We start from the raw sequence: 22,361 nt of genomic DNA on the forward strand, positions 1-22,361 counted from the left end.
AAAGATGCAAGAATAAGTCTTGAATAGAAAGCCATATTAGGTACCCATGTACAGGCAAATCTTTTTTACAGGCTTCTATTAGTTTGCAGTTTTACTAAATTGAGTCACTGACCTACATGGTGGCAAAAAAAGTTGGGGAGTTTGTTGAATGTGATCTTGAGGGAGATGGCTCTTATAGCATCACCACCAATGCTTGTGTGTGTGTAAATTTTTTGAACCCTCTTGCTCTATTTGAATTTCACCATCTCGTGGTTAATTTCAATATGTGAATTTCTACGGCCTTCCATTTAGATGTTTTCAACACAATCATATCTGTCATCAAAATTTTGAATGCTCATATGCAAACAGTTCATATGCAACAATGGACATTGAAAGAGGGTAAGCCTGACAAGGAAGGCTATTTCTCTTACATGTGTCAAGAGGTCCATTTTGATAATGCATAGGTGAACCCTGTCATGGGTAGGGTGCTTTCTTTATAAGCTTTAGAGGCTCAGCAATATGAGGTTTCGTCTAAGGAGGAAGTGTGCTTGGTATAGGAGTTCCCTTCTCATAAGGATATTTTAGATTTCTCAGAGGCCATAACTTCTTCAAAAGCTTGTTACCAAGAAAGAAAAACAATTTAAAGAAATGAAGGGGATGTAAAATGGAGGTAGGGCTCCAATTGGAAGCCAAGGCAGCAATCCATAAAAGATCTCAATGGACCATGGAAGGCCTCTTCTCTAGTTAGGGAAGGAAGAAATAAAGAAAGAAAGAAATTACAGTGTCCTCAAATGACCAAAAGTAGGTCAATAGGACTTGAGAGGTTTGAGTTCCATTCATGTTTCTTAACTCTCTAATAATCCTAATCTTCTCTCTCTGGGTTAAGTCCCCAATATAACCCTCATTTATTTATACGAAAAATTGCAAATATAGCATTACTAAAGGAAAATAGTTTAATCAATTGAATAATAATTGAAATGGGTGTTCTACGATGTGTGCTTGGTGTAGGAGGAGCAGTTCCCTTCCCATAAGGATATTTTGGATTTCATGCAGACCATAACTTCTTCAGAAAGGTTGTTACCACAAGAAAAAACCTAATAAGTGAAGGGGATGTAAATTGAGGTAGGAGTATAATTGGAAGCAAGGGCAGCAATTGATAAAGGCTCTCAATGGACTATGGAAGGCCTCTTCTATAGTTTGGGAAGGAAGCTTATTTTTTCTGGCTCCTAAAGTAGATTCTTTGGTGGGGGTTTTGATGATCAGTATATCTTTTGTTATTCTCAAGGTTGGCTTGTTAAATAGGATTTGAGTTCATTGTCCTTTGTTCTCAGATATCTTGGCTTTTTGTAGCTGATTGATTTTCTCGTAGCTCCAGTCTTGGGTTATTCTAGAAAGAAAGAAACTACATTGTCCTCAAATGACCAAAAGTAGGTCAATGGGACTTTAGTGGTTTGAGTTTCATTCATGTTTTTTAATTCTCTAGTAATTCTGATATTTTCTCTTTGGGTTAGGGCCCCAATAGAACCCTCATTTAATTATAAGAAAGTACAAATATAGCATTTCTAAAAGAAAATAGTTCAATAAATTGAATGATAACTGAAATGGGTATTCTAGGCACCTTTACCAACTACAAATGGAACTAAAATCACCTCAAGGAAACCTATATGACCTCTCTGCCACTTGAACTGTACCTTGGCACCCACTTACACAAATCTTGTGTAATGTCCCATTTTTGTAAAATGCCCTAGATAACAATTCTCGGCCAATAAGGGAGAGGGTTAGAGGGGAGTACCTTTATCTCCTTAAGAGGGAAACCAAAATCACAGTATATGATCAATCTGGTGTATGCATTAATTTATTATCAGTATCAAATCTGATCGCCTTATATCAGATTCAGGCCTTCGTTGACCTGCTTTTTTTCCTCCTTGGAATGTTTGAATTGTTGCACATATATATCCTTGGACCGGGGTGGTAGGTTATGTTCCTTCACAGCGGGTCCCTCCCTTTCCAAGAGTAGCGACCCTTCACCAAGTCTTCTGCCCTAACTAATAACTTGTTGGTTATCGAATCAGATTATCGTTGGCAACCTTTCTTGATTATCATCGTTTAAGTTATTTTTTGTAGTATAATTGTAATATCAGGGTCGCAGCCTTTAGTCTACCATTTGCTGACTATTATTATCATGTATTTATTATTATTATTGCTGCATATGATAGATTAGGTTTTGCTATTCTCTGCTCTGTTAATCGCTGCCTGTAACTTACTAACAGTTCTGATCTGATTTAATCGATGGTGATATCACTGGGGGCTTTTGATTCCTTTCCTTTATATCACTCAATGTGAGGGAGAGGTCACACCTCTTCATCGTGTATGCCCTTTGGCCAGAGACACACCCTTTCACCATTAGCATCCTTTGAAAGAGTGCAACTCTTCATTATTTCTGCCCTTTGAAAGGGACACAACCTTTCATAATCAGACCTGCACTCCTTATTTAAATCAGATCTGCACTTCTTATTTAAATAAGATCTGCACTTCTGATTCCCCAAAATCCCCTCAAATGAGGTTCTCTTCTCCCTTTTATATCTCATGTTTGAGGGAGTCACAACTTTTCATTTCATATCTTTGACCATTCATTAACTTAATTAAAATTTAATTATATTTAATTATATTCTTTGTTATTATAATTTTTAAATTTATTATTATTATTTACCATTAAATTGTTTTTCAAAGTGGGGACATTACATCTTGCCACCTACATGACACTTACGCACTTGTATTGGATATCCTTGCGACTTGAATGTATTCTACACAGCTAGGCACACCCTATGGGTGTCTATGTAAATTCAAAACTTGCTGACTTTTGTTTTAAGCACACTTTTCTTATGTTTTGTCACTTGAAAGATGTCTTATACCATCTCAGGCACATGTTTAATCATTTATGTCACTGAAGTGTTCCCACATGCTGATTTCTTCTGTCCATGTCACTCATCACAAACATAAACAGACCCAATTGCACATTTGAAAGGTTTGTGTCACTTAAAGTGTGACTTATCTCATTTAGATGTGCACTTCAGCCGCATTTGCCACTTAAATATTGTCATCAAAGGTTCAAGAACGCGTCTAAGTTGCTGCTGACACTAACGTGACACTATAGGCATGCATTATGTTCATTTTTGCTACTAAAAACTTGACTTCTCTGCCTCAAATATGCACTACAACTGGTCTTGCCACAAAACTCAAGCTGAAATGTCATAGGCACGTGTCTCGTGGTCCTTGATCACTTAAGTCTTGTTGGTACACAAACTTGCTTCCCATAAAAAAATAAAAAATAAAAAATTGTGTTTAATAATAACTATAGACAAATGTCAAGCCATTCTTGTCAAATCAACATCAACTATGTTACCTTTCTTGTTAGAGTGGTTAAGTCCTTAGGTGTTAGTCTCTCGGTAGTTAATAGGTAATAGTTGTAAGCGGTTGCCATGTTTGTGACCTAACTGGCAACCATTGAGCACTTTAAACACAATTCTCGTGGTCAAGGAACGCAATCTGATTTTATACACGGTCCTCCCTATTCTACCTACATTTTGTTGTATAAACACTAACCTTGAGTAAAGCAGTCAATGTTTTTCACAATCAATTGGTATGTGTTGCCATGTTCTGTTTATAGTGTAACTGGTAGTGTAATAGTTTAACAGTATGCAAAGAAGTGTTTTTTTTCCAATTGCTTAAGAGAGGTGAATGGCGTGGCAGATTTTTTAACCAATTCAGGCATGCATCAAAAGCCTTTTATGACACTATATGGTGTGGGTCCCAAATGTTGATCAGATCTTAAGTAACAGCTGGCTTTTAAGTCACCTTAAACCGCTTCAATTTTGGTTTTGGTCACATGGAGACAGTCTCTGCATATTTCTTTCCTTTCTTATCCCTAGCACTGATGACTCATGCAACTGATATATGTTAGAGGTGATAGGACAAGTGTTGGATTTGTTCAGATGTTTTTGCCCCAGTGTTTAATGCAGGCGCCTGTGAATGGGTTTCTATGCCCTCTGACCATTGTCATTTTTTCAATGCTTTCCTACTTCTTTGCTATTGGATCTGGCATTGTGGCCAAGTTGGGCTTTGGTTGCTTGCTCTTGGTGAAGGTATGGGGTTCTATGGCTGAGTGTAGCACCTAGTCACACACTCATGACCCATATCTACATGGCAAGGTTTTCTATCACCCTCTGGAAGCAATTTTCCATTGTTACAATTCAGTTGCACTTGAGTTTGTAAGGTCTGTGCCGGGTGAAGACAAAAGGGATGATTTAGATCCTCCATGGTCGAAAGCCCCATCAGGGAGGTTCTTCTTCAAAAGATGACTCTTGTAGTGTTGTCAGCAAAGCACTGCAATGTTCCCTTTCAAGCACACGTTGTGTGATGTTATCGTCAGCCTATTTCTCCATGGTTTTGTAGGCTAGACCAGGACATTTAAGAAATTTCGATGATATTTGGCCTAGGCAGTTTCAGTTGCAAGCGTTTCTAAGGTGTTTTGATGTGTTTCTGGGATACTTACTATTTATAGTTGTTAAAATAATATTAATCTCTCTTCTATAATGGTCATCTTTTATTCTTAGTGGTCATCTTAGTTGTCGACTTATCTAGCTATTTAGTTTTTTAGTCGACTTATTTAGCTTTTTAAGTGCGTTAAATGAAACTATTGCTTTTTATTAAAGACACATAGTTAGCTTTATATTATTTAGCTTTTTAAGCTTTATTTAATATTTTGTTTTTTTAGCTTTTTGGTTTTCAGTTAAACGACTTGTTCTTAATTTAGAACGTCGTCTTGTAATCTCTATATATACGCTTGTATATCGTTGAATAGATTATCCAATTATTTGAGCAATCAATTTTTCATGCTATCAGAGCAGGATTTAAATTTTTGGAAAATTTATAATTCTAAAATAATTTCTTATTGAAATTTTTTAGTCAAATTTTTCTTAAGTTCTTTTTTGGGCGAATTGGATCAAAAGTTTTTGTAGGTCTGGCCTACTAGGGTTTGCTGGAAAGTTTTTTTTGAGGACAAATTTTCATGCTAGGGTTTCGTGGATTTTTGGACGATTCGTGTGTTTTTTTTTGCAGAGGTTTTCATGCCTGTAAATCGCGATTTTCACGTTTGTAAAAATCGTGGTGACTTTGTGCAGGCTTTTCGCGTTTTTACTGAGTAGCGATTTTCACGACGAGATTTTTCTAGGCAGAGTCAGGGTTTTTGGGATTTACGTGGGTCACGATTTCTGCAAGGATTTTTGCGATTTTTTGCATTCTTATTTCTTTTGCGTCGGCGCAACTTCTTCAATCCGCCATTTCCCTGGGACCTTCGCGACGTGACTTTCACGTTTTCCATTTTTGGGGTGGCAGCATCGCGTTTTTCTGTTTGCAATTTAGGTTTTCCAGCTACTTCGCAAATTTCACAGGTTATATCCTCTATTTTTTTTTGGCTTCGTCTGCAATTTTTTCGGGGTTTCTGTTCATCCGCCAGTGCCTAGGGTTTTGGCAACGCCTAGGGCTTTCAATGCCAATGCCCTATTATTTCTGCAGATTTTTATTTTTCTGATTTTTTTCAGAAAAATTTGAGGTTTCAGATTTGCAGAAAATTTGGTCTTATGGGTTTGTTAGAAAATCTTCTAGGTTTTCCAAAATTTGCACCTTGGGTTTCGTACCTTTTTTTTGCTGATTATTTTAATGCCATCTAGGGTTTGCAGGAAAATTTCTGAGCTTTTTAAACAATTCGCGCATTGGGATTTGTGCCTCGAATTCCGCTCCAAAGGTTGACCTCATTCAAACCTCGATTTCCGTGATGGCATCTTTGACCAACATCATGTTGGAACACAGTGAGAAGTTCAACGGCCTCAACTACAACACCTGGAAATAGCACATGTTATCGATATTTGAATATTGTTGCATTGATCAAATTGTTTTGGGCAAGGAATCTCGTCCTACAACAACAAGTGATGATCAAGACAAACATGATGTGAAGAATCAAGAGGTTGTCATTCTTATCAAACTCTTAGTCACAAATGATCAACTCCCTCAAGTGCCTTTGGGTAAAACAGCTAAAGAGATTTGGGATCTTTTGAAGGATCTTCACGAAATGTCCGACAAGAGCTGAGCTTTCTTTCTGAAGAATATGTTGTTTTCTATCATGATGGATGAGAAGTCATCTATCCAGGCACATCTCACGAAGATCAAGGAGATCCGTGACCAGTTGGAAGCTATAGGCCGAACAATGGTGGAAGAGGATATGGCAGTGATCGCGCTAAAAAGCCTTCCCAAATCCTACGAGCATTTCATTAATACGCTCAATATCTCATATACTAGTGTTGATCTGAAGTTTCCTGATCTCTGCAACAAGATCCTGCAATAGGATCGATGGAAGCAGCAATTTGGAAGCAACGCTAGTTTGTCCATTGAACAGGCCTTCACAGCTGAAGTTTTGGATAAGAACAAGGGTAAAGGTCAGTCCTTCCAACAAAAGGGGCAAGATCAATATCCGCAGTCTTCGAAGAAGAAAAGTGTACAGTGTAACTACTGTCACCAGTTTGGCCATATGAAGAAAGATTGCAGAAAATTGTTGGCATCTGTGCAATCTAGGCTGGTAGGGTCTCAAGAACAAGAGTAGGCTTCTATGCTTTGTGATAAGCAAATTCCCTGTTTGGTTGGTTTTTATATTTTTTTCCTCAAAAATTGTTCGCAGGGTTTAGAATTTTTTCCTTGAAAATTATTATCTGTCGTCTGCAAAGCTTGTGTGGGATTTCTAGGTTTTCACGATTTTTTCATCAAAATTTGTTTGCTAGTTTTTACGATTTTTTCCTCAAAAATCATTTGTAATACACGAAGTTCACGTGGAATTTGTGATTCGCGAAGTTCTCTAGTTTTGATCGATTTTTCTCCTCAAAAATCGTGCTTTGTTGCAGCTAGTTTTGGGTCGCACTGTCAGGGCAAACATCTACAACCGTGGTATCTTCCAATCTATTTAGGAGTTGCTGGAACAAACAGTGCTCAGTACTCTTCTGCAAAAGGGTTTGTTGATTTTTTCTCAAAATCATGATTTCAGGCTTCAGTAATTCGCGTGTGCCAAATCTCTAATTCGCGTATACATTAGCTTGGATGGCTTTTGGTACTCTTGGTCATTTACATTCCCAGATCCTGGGAGGGTCTCCGTAGCAGCAGAGTGTTCTTTGCATTTGTGATCATAACACCTGCAGTGTCTTCTGTAAGGTATTGAGTACGATGACCATTAGGGAGGGTGTTAAAATAATATTAATATATTTTCTATAATAGTCATCTTTTATTCTTAGTGGTCATCTTAGTTGTCAACTTATCTAGCTATTTAGCTTTTTAATCAACTTATTTAGCTTTTTTAGTGTGTTAAGTGAAACTATTGCTTCTTTATTAAAGACGCATTGTTAGCTTTATATTATTTAGCTTTTTAAGCTTTATTTATCTTTCTAAGCTTTATTTAATATTTTAAGTTTTTTTTAGCTTTTTAGTTTTCACTTAAACGACTTGTTCTTAATTTAGAACATCATCTTGTAATCTTTATATCTATGCTTGTATATCGTTGAATAGATTATCCAGTTATTTGAGCAATCAATTTTTCAATAGTAAGCCAATTGGGCCAGGTTTGGATCATCAGTGATAGTATCATGTCAATGGAAAATGTTCAATATCGACTGGAGAATTCATCGATATGATTTAATTATGCATTGATAAAGTTAGATTATGAAGTTAAATATAAATATTTAACTTTAACTTTATTAATGCGGTACTATAGTTAAGTGAGAAATATTTAAATAAAAAGGCTTCCTTATTTAATAACACATTGAAGACAAAAAATGTAAATGGGGAGTTATGTTATTTATCCCACATTGGTGACTTGAGTGAGTGAGCTGTTATGTGGGCATTATAAAGACTTCCAAGAGCTCATTTTCAAATATGCTTGGTTATGTGATAATTTGATATTGGAATTTCTCCATAGTTGTTGGAGTACCAGTGACAGTCATTTTCAAAGACAAAAACCCTTACGAATTTTTGGGTTGGACGGAAATCCAATTCCACGTAGAAAGGTGGATTCATCCAGAATTCATCATTGAGCTTATTTGCAGGTCGGGAATTAATTTGAGCTTTAATCAGTTAGGGTTTGGCATGGATTTTGTGAAAGTTTTGAAGCTTTAATGAATAGTGACGTGAACAATGCTGCTACAGTGTCGGTTGCTACAATGCCACTAATGTCGCGCTGCAGTAATCGCTAGAGTGATTGCTACAGTACCCACTACAGTGCTCGCCTCCAATGTTAGCCTATTGCTGGTTATTCATTCAAATTTCTGTCCTAGGCAGCTATTCTTGGTGAAGATTTAGCACTTAGTTTGGGCTCTTATTTGCTGTTATCATTCTCAGACGTGCCCAGATTTTTATCGAAGGTGTTGACTGTCCATTTCCAGCCCTATTCACTTCATTGTATGTCATTTCATCAAGCAGGGATTAACGGGTATGCAATAAACTAGTTGTATTCTTGAATAGTTCCTAAAAAGTGCTCTTTGGAATGAAGTTATCAGTCTGAGACAAGTTGTAACAATCATAAATAAATCAACCCTTAGTTCTGATTTTGCTTTTGAAAGTTGTTATTCTTTGGATCCCTACTGTCTGAATTTTGTGCACTGTTGGTTCTTATTTCCTTGCAATATTATGTGATTTGGCATGAATCATCAAATCTCAAACTCACAAAAATAAATAAGAACTCAGAAAATCAGACCATGTATGCCAACTGTTTGACCAAATGTCAAGCAACACAAACTGAAAATTAAGGGCAGAACTTGAAGGAGGTTCTTACAATGTTATTAGAGCTTGGGTGCCAGCTATTTGACAAAATTCCTCATAAGGAAGATTGAAAGATTTAGGTGGAACGAGGGCAGGCCATTACAGTGGTATCAGAGCTAAAGTTCCTGCCAGCCTATGGAGTTTAGTGTGAAATTAACAAGTTTATCTCAGAAAACAAAATGAAGCCAACTGCAGATCAGATTAGTGATCTTTTCTCAAAAGAATTCAATGATACATTCAATGGTGATCAGCTAAGGGACTTGCAAAAAGAAAAGGAAGTAGGAAATTAGCTCATTTTTAATTGGATTACAATTGGAGTCCATAAAATTTCCTGATGGTGTTCTCTCTAAGCTGAAGGAATTAGACTCATATTTGTCCAAAGTAGACCAGTCAGATTGTAGGCTTTTAAATTGGGCTTTGCAGCCCTCAATGCTTGCTTTGGTCCAGCACAAGTTTATGGAACATCTACATAAAGATGTCAGACTTGCAGTTGCTTCATGTCTCAGTGAGATTACACGAATAACAACTCCTAGAGCACCCTATAATGATGATGTATTGAGGAAGGTTTTGCAGATGATTGTAAAGAGCTATCATAGGTTACAAGATGTCAAAGGCCCTACCTTTGGAAAGAGGGCTAAGATTTTAGAAACTATGACAAGAGTCAGACCATTCGCCATCATGATTGATCTCAAATGTAATGATACGATTCTTCAAATGTTTCAATGATTCTTAACTGAAGCATTGACATCATCCAAACAATGTAAGAGCTTGCATGCAAACTATTATGTCCGTAATCTTAGATGAGGATGATGATACCTACAAGCAGTTGCAATCAAACTTGTTGATCGTTTGGAGGAAGGAGCAGGCTATATCACCTATTGCTTATGAGTTCTCCAAGAATTTGGTTGAGCATAAAATTTAGAAGTTCAAGGAACTATTGATTGAAGAGGAGCTAACTTCATTGGGCTTACAGGCTTCAGGATCTCCAAACAAGAGCAAGCACCAAATGAGAAGAGAGCAGATTTGTTTTACATGTCAGGAGGCCTGGACACTTGATCACAAATGTGGAGTTAATGAAAAAAAAGATCTATTGTAGCCAAGTAGTGTTGAGGTCAAAGATACAAATGTGAAGGGTGCCTTGACCCATGAGGAGCAAGCTACAACAACAACTTTGCATATGTCTAAAATTGGGCATGCTAAAAGCAAAAAAGATAATGGCATCCAATCAGCTAAGGATGATATTATGGATGAAGAATCAATTACCACAAGTGAGAGGTATACAAAACTCTTAATTGGTGACCTGCGGATTTTTATTGATAAAACTAGTGAAGAGAAGAACTCCTTTGATGAATCCATATATGATCATAGTGGTGTTCCATTATTACTACATGAAGAGTGCATGACATCATCTGGAGATACAATTAAGTGTGATAGTGAAAATGTTCCTACAGTAGAGAATGAATCAGAAAATTCAATGTGTGACAGTCCTCTTTCTTTAGATGAATTTGAACAAAGCCTTTAACATTGCAAGATTTGAAGGATAGATTATTGGTCACAGAGGAGAAGATTGTGGAAGTATTAACAAGGGCAGATGATAATCACAAATACATTAAAGATCTTATTTGGAAAACTCAAACTGAGGAGAGACAAAAAGGAGTTGCGAGTGGAGTCACTAGTACTCAATTGCGCTCAATCAAAGAAGCATTTGAAAAGATGAAATAAGATTGCGTGCAGCTGTTAATGGATAGGAATCTTGCTATCAAGTTTGCGGAAGATAAGTAAAAGGAGGCTAATTATATTTGCTACCAGCTGAGTATGACTCATTTCTCTCTATACAAAGCAGAAAATCAAATATCTACTACAGCTATAACCATGGAACAAGAAGTTGGTACAAGGAAGAGGGAGGTCAAAACAATAGTAGAAGGGATTGATGAGTTCCTCAAGAGGGAAATGGGGCACCATGATTCCAAAGAGATCCAACATGTTGTTGAAAGGATTGAAGAGCTTCACAAGGAAATACCTTGCAGCCTTGTGACATCAGTTGAAGAAGATTTAATTAAGGCACGACCACCTCTAATCACACCGGAAGGACATGTGACAAGTCAAGGTTTGGTAATGTTTGATGAGTCCAAAGAAAGAATAGAGGAGGAGCCTGAAACGCTAGTTTGGGACAGCAGTAGATTACCTTCCCATTCTCATGAGTTTGCAGTCTTTAAACATATATAACTGATGAAGAGGAGTCTACAAGTGTTGGTACGCAATGTGCAAGCATTGGCCATAACATTTTCAATGAAGAGGTACTTGTAAAGGTTGAAGACATGACACAAATGTATGACAACAATTTTGATTTTTACAACAGTAGTAGTATTTCTTCACATCCACACGAGGTAGCAGATCTTTCACATGAGGATGATGACATTATTCAGTCTTTCTGCGTTGGCACTCAGGTTGTGGGTGATCAACATGACGTATATATTGTTAATCCAAGCCCTAGAGGGTCTGATTTTGTTCATCAAACCACGGAAGATTCCGAAGGCAGGGACAAAGAAGATGAGAGCATTCCCAATTTTCTGATCTCAGACAGCAGTGATATATCTTTTTTTTCTCAAGATATTGCAGCCTATAGTTATGAATAAATCAATTCTACAATTGGTGGTACACAGGGTGCAAGCATGGGACATGATAAATTTGATGTTGCATCTTATCATAGGACTGATTTTTTGCGCTTTGGAATGGCTGATATAGATCAGTGCCAAAAGTTGAATGAAGGTTGGCAAGAAAGAGCAAGGCAAACTAAGTTGGTGGCTCAACGAGCCAAGATTCAACCTCAACAAATCCATGACGCTCACTATTTCATGGATGGTGGTAGGAAAAGGTTTTCTAGTTCTGAAACTTCACTTGATGTTGATCATTTCATCGATAGAGACGTTGATTTATTTGATGACACTTGTAGTGAATCAGCCACTCACGAGTTGTCTTTGATGGGTGATGAAGGCATCTATAACTTATTTTTAGAATTGTCACTGAATACATATGATATGGCAGCTGTTTATTTACTGGTTGGTGATTTAATCATTATAGATTCTTTAGTGGTTAGTGACTGTCCTACTTGGGTTTCCATTGCACTTTCGGATTTGGCAGGGTCTACAACACCTATTGAGTTGCTTGGGAGTGTGTGGAGACATGTCTAATTGTTGGATTTTGCACATGAGATAGATATCTTTCCTATACAAGGGTGTGGTGACACCTTTGAAATCATTCTTATTGCTGATCAGAGTTACAACAACACTCGGTGGCCTAATGAGTTGATCTATGCGCATATGAGAATTGTTTATCGCATCTTTTTAATGGTCTATTTCTATGACCATAGCCACAGAGACGGATATTGACACGATTGGTGCATTGTCCTTTATGGATCATGATGAGTTGCTTCACAACTCAAGGCATAGTGATGTTTATATCAGAGTGGCGCAACGGATCGGTGGATCAGCGTTTTTGAGATTTACTTGGGACCCTGGAATCATTCATGGTTATAGGCTGGATAAGTCTAGTGATGGTGGAGTTGCTTGGACATTGCTTGAGGACAAGCAATATTGGGAAGGGCGGATTGTAATGTCCCATTTCTAGCACACGTTGTATGATGTTGTCGTTAGCCTATTTCTCCATGGTTTCATAGGCTAACCAGGACATTTAAGGGATCTTGATGATATTTGGCATAGGCAGTTTTAGTTGCAAGTGTTTATGAGGTGTTTTGATGTGTTTTTGGTATACTTACTATCCATAGTATGTCAGTTAGGCCAAGTTTGGATCATCAGTGATATTATCATGTCAAGGGAAAATGTTCAATATTTACTGGAAAATTATTATCATTGATATGATTTATTTATGCATTGATAAAGTTAGATTATAAAGTGAAATATAAATATTTAATTAATGTGGTACTATAGTTAAGTGGAAAATATTTAAATAAAAAGGCTCCCTTATTTAATAACACATTGAAGACATAAAATGTAAATGAGGAGTTATGTTATTTATCCCACATTGGCGAGTTGAGTGTATTAGAATATTTAATTATATTTTAGTCACCTATATTTAGTTCCTTGTTTAATGGTCATTTAGCTTTTTAGTTAATTAGCTTTTAAGCTTTATTTAGCATTTAGCTTTTTCTTTTTAATTAATTAGCTTTTAAGCTTTATTTAGCATTTAGCTTTTTCTTTTTAGTTAATTAGCTTTTAAGCTTTATTTAGCGTTTAGCTTTTAGTAGTTCACTTTAAACGACTTGTTCTTAATTTAGAACGTCGTCTTGTAATCTCTATATATACGCTTGTATATTGTTGAATAGATTATCCAATTATTGAATCATTCATTCAATTTATTTTTCATGGTATCAGAGCAGGTCGATGGGATTCTTTAAAGTTTGGCGAATTTTTTAATAAAATTCATGGCCTTCTTTCTGGAATATTTTCCAGATTTTTTTTTATTGTATTTTTATAAAAAAATGATTTTGCTTTTTTGAAGGCTTTTTGAAGGTTTTGAAGGTTTCTGGTTCGTAGGAGAATTTCTTTGTGCTGGGCAGCCGTTCATGTTTTTTTTAGCGTTCTGGGGATTTTCGGGCCTGCAACCTGGAGTTTTTTTTGCAGATTGAAAATTTTCTTAGGGTTTCTGCAATTTTCGACTAGGGTTTTGACCCTTCAGTTCAAGTCAAAATTTTATTTTGCTTGCAGATTCTTGGTGGGTTTTTCGAGACCTCAACTAGGTCGTTGTCAGATTTTTCTGGGTGCATCGTTTTCCGTGCCTCGATTTTTGAGCCGTTGGATCTGTATTTTGTTTTTAGATTCTTGGTGGGTTTTTTGAGAGCTTTCCTAGGTTGGTCTCAATTTTTTCTAGGTGCATCGTTTTCTGCACCTCGAATTTTGTGCCCAGCAAATTTGCCTTGGAATTTAAAAACAGTTCACAATTTCTGCTATTTCTGTGGACGTTGGGATTTTTGCTTTTTTGTGGGCACCATTTATGCTGTTTTAAGTGTGCAAAAAAAAATTATTTTTGGGTTTCTTCCAAACCTTGAAATTTGCACCTTGGAATTTGTGCCAGAATTCTCCTCCAGGGTTTCAAATTTTTTGTGCAGCTGCTTCTATTCTGATTTTTGAGTCAGATTCTTCTGTCTCATGCTTTCACTAGGTTGACCTCGTTCAACCTCCATTTTTGTGATGGCATCTTTGACTAACATCATGTTGGAACACAGACAGAAGTTCAACAACTGTCACAACACCTGGAAACAGTGCATGTTCACGATATCAGAATATCGTTGCCTTGATCAAATTGATTTAGGCCAGACCTCGTCTTACAGGTCCCAGGGTTTTCACGATTTTTTCCTGAAAAATTGTCTGTCGGTTTTCTGATTTTTTTCACAAAAAATCATGGGAGGGTTTTCACGATTTCTTCCTCAAAAATTGTTCGCAGGGTTTATAATTTTCCCTTAAAAATTATCTCATCTATAATCCACAATATTCGCGTAAGATTTTAGTTATCTAGGTTTTATCGTTTTTTTCCACAAAAAACGATGATTTGTAACCTTAGATTTCTTGGTTTTTCGATTTTCTCCTCAAAATCGTAAATTCTCTTTTCGAGGGTTCCTATTTCAGGGTTTGATGGTTTTTTCCTCAAAATTGTGCTTTGTTGTAGTTAGTTTGGGTTGCACCTGCCAGGGCGAACATCTGCAACCGTCTTGCAGTTAGTTGTGGAGTTGATACTCTTCTGCAAAAGGGTTTGCCGATTTTCCTCAAAATCATGGTTTCAGTTTTCAGTTTGGTTACCCAACATTAGGTTGGATGGATTCTGGTATTCTTGGTCATTAACACTTTTCAGATCCACGGAGGGTCTCCACTGCAGCAGAGTGTTCTTTTCATTTGTGATCAAAATACCTGCAGTGTCTTCTGTAGGGTAGTTAGTAGATAGAATGACCATTAAGGGAGGGTATTAGAATATTTAATTATATTTTAGTCACCTATATTTAGTTCCTTGTTTAATGGTCATTTAGCTTTTTAGTTAATTAGCTTTTAAGCTTTATTTAGCATTTAGCTTTTTCTTATTAATTAATTAGCTTTTAAGCTTTATTTAGCATTTAGCTTTTCTTTTTAGTTAATTAGCTTTTAAGCTTTATTTAGCGTTTAGCTTTTTAGTAGTTCACTTTAAACGACTTGTTCTTAATTTAGAACGTCGTCTTGTAATCTCTATATATACACTTGTATATTGTTGAATAGATTATCCAATTATTGAATCATTCATTCAATTTATTTTTCAGAGTGAGTGAGCTCTTATGTGGGCATTATAAAGACTTCCAAGAGCTCATTTTCAGATATGCTTGGTTATGTGATAATTTGATATTGAAATTTCTCCATAGCTGCTGGAATAACAGTGACAGCCATTTTTAAGGACAAAAACCCTTCAGAATTTGTGGGTTGGATGGAAATTCTACATAGAGAGGTAGATTCATCCAGAATTCATCATTGAGCTTATTTGCAAGTTTGGAATTAGCTTGAGCATCAATCAGCTAGGGTTTGGCATGGATTTTGTGAAAATTTTGAAGCTTTACTGAATAGTGACGTGAACAGTGCCGCTACAATGTCAGTTGCTACAGTGCCACTACAGTGTCGAGCTACAGTAGTCACAATAGTGATTGCTACAGTACTCGCTACAGTGCTCGCCTCCATTGTTAGCCTATTGTTGGTTATTGATTCAATTTTAAAGCCTTAAATTGGGAAGAAGCCTCAGACCCAAGGTTTCATGGTTACATCTCTGTCTTAGGCGGCTATTCTTGGTCAAGATTTAGCGCTTGGTTTGGGCTTTTATTTGCTGTTATCATTCTCAGACATACCCAGATCTGTATCGAATGTGTGAGAGTAGATTTCCAGCCCTATTCACTTCATTGTATGTCATTTCATCAAGCAGGGATTAACGAGTATGTAAAAAACTGGTTGTATGCTGAAAAGTGCTCTTTGGAATGAAGTTATCAGTCTGAGACAAGTTGTAACAGTCATTAAAAAAATCAACCCTCAGTTCCGATTTTTCTTTTAAAAGTTGTTATTCCTTGGATCCCTACTGTCTGAATTTTGTGCACTGTTAGTTCTTATTCCTTGCAATATTATGTGATTTGGCATGAATCGTCAAATCTCAAACTCACAAAAATAAATAAGAACTCAGAAAATCAGATCATGTAAGCAAACTGTTTGACCAAATGTCAAGCAACACAAACTGAAAATTAAGGGCAGAACTTGAAGGTGGTTTCTACAGTGGTATCAAGGCTTGGGTGCCAACTGTTTGACAAAATTCCTCATAAGGAAGATTGAAAGATTTAGGTGCAACTAGGGCAGGCCATTACAAGCACAGACTGTGGATGTTGCAGATTCTTCTTCTGAATGCTTTGCAGATTGTGGGTTGGCTTTAGAAGAGCCTAAGGTAGATAACGATACAATTTCAGGTCCTACCTTAATAGAAAATATGGAGGATGTAGTCTGGCTAGGAAGGAGACTCCCATGGTGTATAGGGAGCTCTGAAAGGTGAAGAATTACTGCTCAGACTTAAGCAGAATGGTGAACAGCCTGATGAGTATGCACTCACAGGGCCATTTGAGGGTTTCAAGCACCTTCATTAGGCCAACCTTTACCTCATATTCACTATCGAGGGCTAGGAAGAAGGCAGAGGTGTTTCGTGGGATCAAGTTTCCTACCTTGGATGCACTTGGGACGGGTGGAAGAGAAGAATGGGGTAGCAGTGCAAGACGTGGCTAGACACTCCCCCTGGTTTTGTTTATGGTGGTTGGAGACAGTGGCTGGCAGTGTTTTGGGGTGTTGTTGGCTTCTTGTTTTGAATTCATATTTTTTGGTTGGCTATTCGTTTCTCAACCTTTTGGTCAATTTTTTGGTAATCATTTTTTATTTTCTTTAGGTACAGACCTCAATAGATCTCTCACTAATTAATCAATAAAAAATATCAAGTTCTCAGAATAGGATGCACCATATCATGACCACACCAAACATTTTCTACAGAAACCTTTTTACTCTGTACATGTTTCAAACCAAAAAATCATTTCAATTTATATCCAAGCAAGTGCTACAAAAGAAAACTTGATTTTTTTGCCTTGGACTCTTATTTTGTTAGCTATATCATTCTGACACCAACCAATAACTAAAATTTTGTTAACAAATATAATGATTCACTGATTAGCTTCCCACACAAGGAGAAAGAAATTATACATAGTGCTTGAGCTGCAGTAAGTCTAGCACGGGGATCCTTTACTAACAATTTCTTGACAAAATCTTTTGCACTTGAGCTAATGCTTGCCCATGGCTTTTCCCGGAAATCGGGTTTCTTCCTTAGAACCTGCCAACAAAAAATAAAGAAGCTTTGCATTAGAAAAGCAAACACAATAAATTACAAAATAATGCAATATGCTGTTGGCAATAAATCTCCATGATCTCAAATAGTGAAAGTACCAAAAATACATATGAATAACAATACAAAACTCACATAGTTTAAACCAGAAGCATTTCAATCATTTTCATGGACTGCAAAAGACCTCGTGTTTATAATAACAGTTGTTAAAATGCAAAATAATATCATATGCCATTGGCAATAAATCTCCATTAGCTGGGCCAAGGAAAATATCAAAAACCTGAGTGAATTTTTTTATTAAATATAGTTTTACTATGCTTATTGCCCTACATTGACCCTCTCTAGTGAAAGATTCAATAGTTACAATTTAGATAATAGCTATGCAATATTAAATACATTTCACCTATGTTACCCCAATTTTCCGGGGCAGGAGGGATGGGGCAACAGATTTGTGGGACGAATTTATTTTTTACCATTTTTGGAGACAGCAGTGGACGGCAGAGGGGATGGCTATATAAAAAATAGGGAAATTTCAGATATTTATATGATAACATTGATAAATCATTCATCATAATATCTAACCTGCACATTGATTGACGTATTGTGTGTGCAGAATCTAAAAATAATTATTTAATCAGCATTGGAATATTTTAAAAAATTGCCATTAAAGGGTTACATGGCAACCGAAAAGATGCAAATACAACTGACAGAATCCTATAATTAGCATAGTATAGATATTAAATGAATTTGCAGTACTTATGTATGTTACAGATTAATGGTAACAAGTTAGGGCCAAGATCATTGTGTTTGCAGGTCATATCAGGCAGTATGCAGACAAGAACAAATTGAAAGGATTTAATTGTTTAAGTATTCATAGACAAGGAGACCCCTATTCTAGTTTTAACTTAATTGGTTTTTGAAGCATTGCAAAAAGATCCTCCTAATTGGTTGTCTAAGTTTGATCTAAGGTGGGGAGGCCCAAATACCATCATTAGATATATGGGAATCCCGTTCTCAGTCTCTCCAAATTTGAAAGAAATGTGGGAATGGTTCAGAAACAAGGTAGATAAGAAACTCTCTAAATGGAACCGGAAGTTCCTTTCCTTAGGAGGTAGGTTCCAAGTTTGCCAGAAGCTACTCTCTTCATATAACATATACTGCTCCTCAGCCTGGTTATTCACCAACTACCAGTTCAATTACATTCAAAAGCAAATCAGGAATTTCCTCTGGTCAGATGGAAAAGGAAAAAAGAAACAACATGTTGTTAAATGGGATTGGTGTACTCGATCTAAGTTGCAAGGAGGCATGGGCCTCAAAGACCTTAAACTTCAAGGAATTGCTCTGGCGGCCAAATGGATTTGTAAATCCATTGAATGCAATGAACCCTGGAAAGTCCTTGTTAGGAACAATATACAATGCTCAACTCCAAAATCAGCAAAAAAATGGAAGAACCTACCCATGTGTGATCTGATTGCGGGGAATTTTGAGGTCTCCCCCTCGGGATCAGAAGTCTTCAAGTCTATATCGAAAGCCTGGAATCTTGTTAGACAATACATTAGCAATAATGACATAATTGATAAGAAAGGCTCTCTCAATGTGAAAAGGTCTATATGGTGGAATACTCTGCACAACGGGAAACAATTAGCACATCTTCAAGGATGCTCTGCCCTGAAATGGCATAACCAGGGACTGGTCACATTTGAGCACATTCTGGAAAATGGCACTTTGTCCTCCTGGGAATCTCTCAGCTCTAGATTCAACCTCCCCCCCCTCCTCCCCACCTCCCTTAGCCTCCCTCCGCTAGATAGATGGATCCCCCCTACTGCTAACCAAAGCCAAAATGATATACTCTGCCCTTACTGACTCTAGGGACATCCTTGATCACCTTAACTGCGCCTGGAACCTGTCATGGGACCCTAAACAATGGCATTTTACCCTATCAAGATTCTGGTCCTACCCGACCGAGCCTAAAAAGAAATTTTTTTGCCTGGAGACTCATTCTTCATAAACTGCCACTGAAAGACATCAACGGAGACCCCCTTCTGTGTAAACTTTGTCGTGTCCCAGAATCTGTTTATCACATTTTTTTTGGCTGTCATTTTGCTAGTGAAGTATGGAATCTGTTTGGTATCTCACTTAATAGCAATTGTTTTACTGTTGAAGAGATGGTATTTGGTTATATTAAAGGTGGCAAGAAACATGCTAATCTATTTTGGTCTGCTCTCTCTTTGGAAATTATGTGGATCATCTGGAAATTTAGGAATGATGATGTGTTTAATGGTAAGAGTAGGAACCTCACTGAGTCTCTTAGGAGACTCATCCGATATCTTGTTGCTATGCAGGTCACAGTCGTTCTAAGACTGGAGGAGGACAAATTTGACAAGTGGTTAAAGAATGGATCCACTCTAGTTTTCATAAGGGAGCTCTCGCATGGATTCACTTAGGATCGCATGGGAAGCAATAAGACTCACTTTTAGCAAGGGCTGATGAGGTTCATGCAAGAGATGGAGGCACGACAACAAAGAGAAGACTTCATTGAGCTGGAGCTAGAAGGAATGCCCTCCCACCCCTACAGAGATCAGTTCGCTCATGGAAATGTGCTGGTCTGGAGCGATGGAGAACTAGGTTGGACTGCTTGGCTCCCCCCTGTGGGCGACAACAACGACCCTGGCTCCTCCTTTGTGTTCAATTAGTTGTACCCCCAGAGATGCTTTATCATGACTATCATTTTGTATGTAATTTTGTAATTTCAGCTCCTATGTAAATCACTGTATCTCGTGGATTGAGCTGTTATCTGATATAGCTCTTGATCTTAGGTGTTAACTCTTTAGTCGGCTAAAAGGTTCTCAGCCCAAACTCTCAATTTTTGTAACTCATGTTTACATGATGCTTAATACAAAAAGCATTGCAAAAATAATACAGATGCAAAAGCATATGGATTTCAAAGAATCGATGTTGTTCAATTAATCAAGGAGACAAAGCTCCTTTAAATAGAGTTACAAAGATGATGTTTCTAAAAGAAACAATCATTAACTAGAGGCGAAATTAGAAACAACTTAAATGACCATTAATAACACAAAAAAGAAAGATATTATTCTAATACCCTCCCTTAATGGTCATCGTTCTAACTACCAAGAGAAATAACAGAGAAGGTTGCCCCCTTCTTCTCAGAACACGCTGCAACAGAAGACAAGAGCCTGCCACTAACTCTGCCACTTGAGATGAGTCTGCCACCAACCCTCCCAAAAACTGCAGAACTTCTAGAGATACCCAAAACAACACCAACCGTCCAACCTGATGTTGGAGAACTATTCCTCCCTATAACTAGAGACACACCAAGAATAGTTGTCACGATTTTGAAGAAAAAATCGGCAAACCCTCCAAACTATTGCAGATGAGCAAGATGCCCGAAAATAGACTGCAAACAAGAGACTAGTGCAGATGTTCGCACAACAACTCCAGATACGACTAAAAACAGACTACAGCATAATACAATTTTTGAGGAAAAAATCATAAACCCTCCCATGATTTTTTTTTACAAGGACAAAATATTTAAAAACCCAGAGACTCTTTTAAGGGAAAAAAATATTAAAACCCATCAGAATTTTTTTCAGGTAAAAAAAAATTAAATACCGAAACAAACATCGATGCCCATAAGCCATCTTAACGCTTTTCGAGGCACGAAAAACATGGTACTGAAAAGATGTTAAGTGCACAAAACCTCGGGTACGAGGTTCAATGCACTGAGACAAGTCTAGGCACAAATTCCAATTCAGAAAATAGAGGCAAATACAGTTACAGACTTCAAAAAACAAATGAACTACGGCTGGCACAGATTTCGAGAAAATTTTACGGCTGACCCAAAAAAATCTGAAGACAACCCAGAAATCCTTGCGAAAAACCCAAAAAGAATCTGAAATCAAAATTGAAATCCGTTGGCACGAAATTTGAGGCACGGAAAACGATGCACCCACAAAATTCTGAAAACAACCCAATTGAGGTCTCGAAAAACCCACCAAGAATCTGCAATCGGAAAAAAAATCGACTTGATTTGAAGGGTAAAAACCCTAATCGAAAATGCAGATTCCCGTCCAAAAATGGCAAAAAAATATTGCAGGTGGAAAAAATCGCGTCACGCGCAGAGCACTAATGGCGTCGCGTGATGAAGGTCTGGTTAAAAAGAAATCTGCCACAGAAAACACGAAGAAGAGTAGAAAAAACTGCCTAAAAGAAAACCCTTTAGAAAAAAAAATTTGAATTTCGAATTCTGAAAAAATCACAGGCCCTAGATTTGTTTTTTTAGTGATGAAAAATTTCATTCGAAAATTTTTTTAAAAAAGAAAATTTTCCTTTTTGCTCTGATACCATAATACAGATGCAAAAGCATATGGATTTCAAAGAATCGATGTTGTTCAATTAATCAAGGAGACAAAGCTCCTTTAAATAGAGTTACAAAGATGATGTTTCTAAAAAAACAATCATTAACTAAAGGCGAAATTAGAAACAACTTAAATGACCATTAATAACACAAAGAGAAAGATATTATTCTAATAAAAGATGCACTGGTGGCACAAAACGTGTACATTGATTGATGTATTGTGTGTGCAAAATCTAAAAATCATTATTTCATCACCATTACAATATTTGGCATTTCCGTGAGTTTTTTATTTTTAATTTCTTTAAAAAACTGGGGACGACCAGCCATCCCTGGGATGTTTGGGAGACATCTAAGACGGCCAGCTGTCCTGGGACAGCCATCCCCCTTCTCCTTACACCCCGTGCCCCCATTTCTGTTTTTTTGCAGAGTTTTGGAGATGGCAAGGGGACATCCCCTAGGTGTTTCCATTTCCGAGACATCTAGTTTTACCCAGGAAAAGCGTCCTAGGGTAAGAGTGCATTTCACCTACTCAATCTTATAGTTTAAAATCAAAATACTAAATAATAGTAAGCAATAAAGTTGTTAGCTAGTCTTTCAAATGACCACAAGAAAACTTAAGCCCAAAGAGGCACAACCACGAACTCAGTTGCAAGAGGGAATGGTAGCAATAGAACAACTCACTTGTAGCTTTATGATGGCAACATTATTACATCTAAAATCTAAGTTGTCGAGTTCCTATGTATTGGGTCCTGAACCTGTA

General features: G+C 37.1%; 1 protein-coding gene across 2 annotated transcripts in view; it reads right to left on the reverse strand.

The window, feature by feature from the left end:
• LOC131031718 (calcium-dependent protein kinase 28) overlaps nt 1-22,361 on the reverse strand; it is a 100,952-nt gene that overhangs the window by 26,664 nt on the left and 51,927 nt on the right. For both annotated transcript variants that reach the window (XM_057962797.2, XM_057962796.2), the window contains exon 7: nt 17,085-17,211. In XM_057962797.2, coding sequence (XP_057818780.1) covers nt 17,085-17,211 — 127 coding nt within the window. The remainder of the gene's footprint in view (nt 1-17,084; nt 17,212-22,361) is intronic.

Source organism: Cryptomeria japonica, chromosome 6 (assembly GCF_030272615.1).
Source record: "Cryptomeria japonica chromosome 6, Sugi_1.0, whole genome shotgun sequence".
Taxonomy (NCBI): domain Eukaryota; kingdom Viridiplantae; phylum Streptophyta; class Pinopsida; order Cupressales; family Cupressaceae; genus Cryptomeria; species Cryptomeria japonica.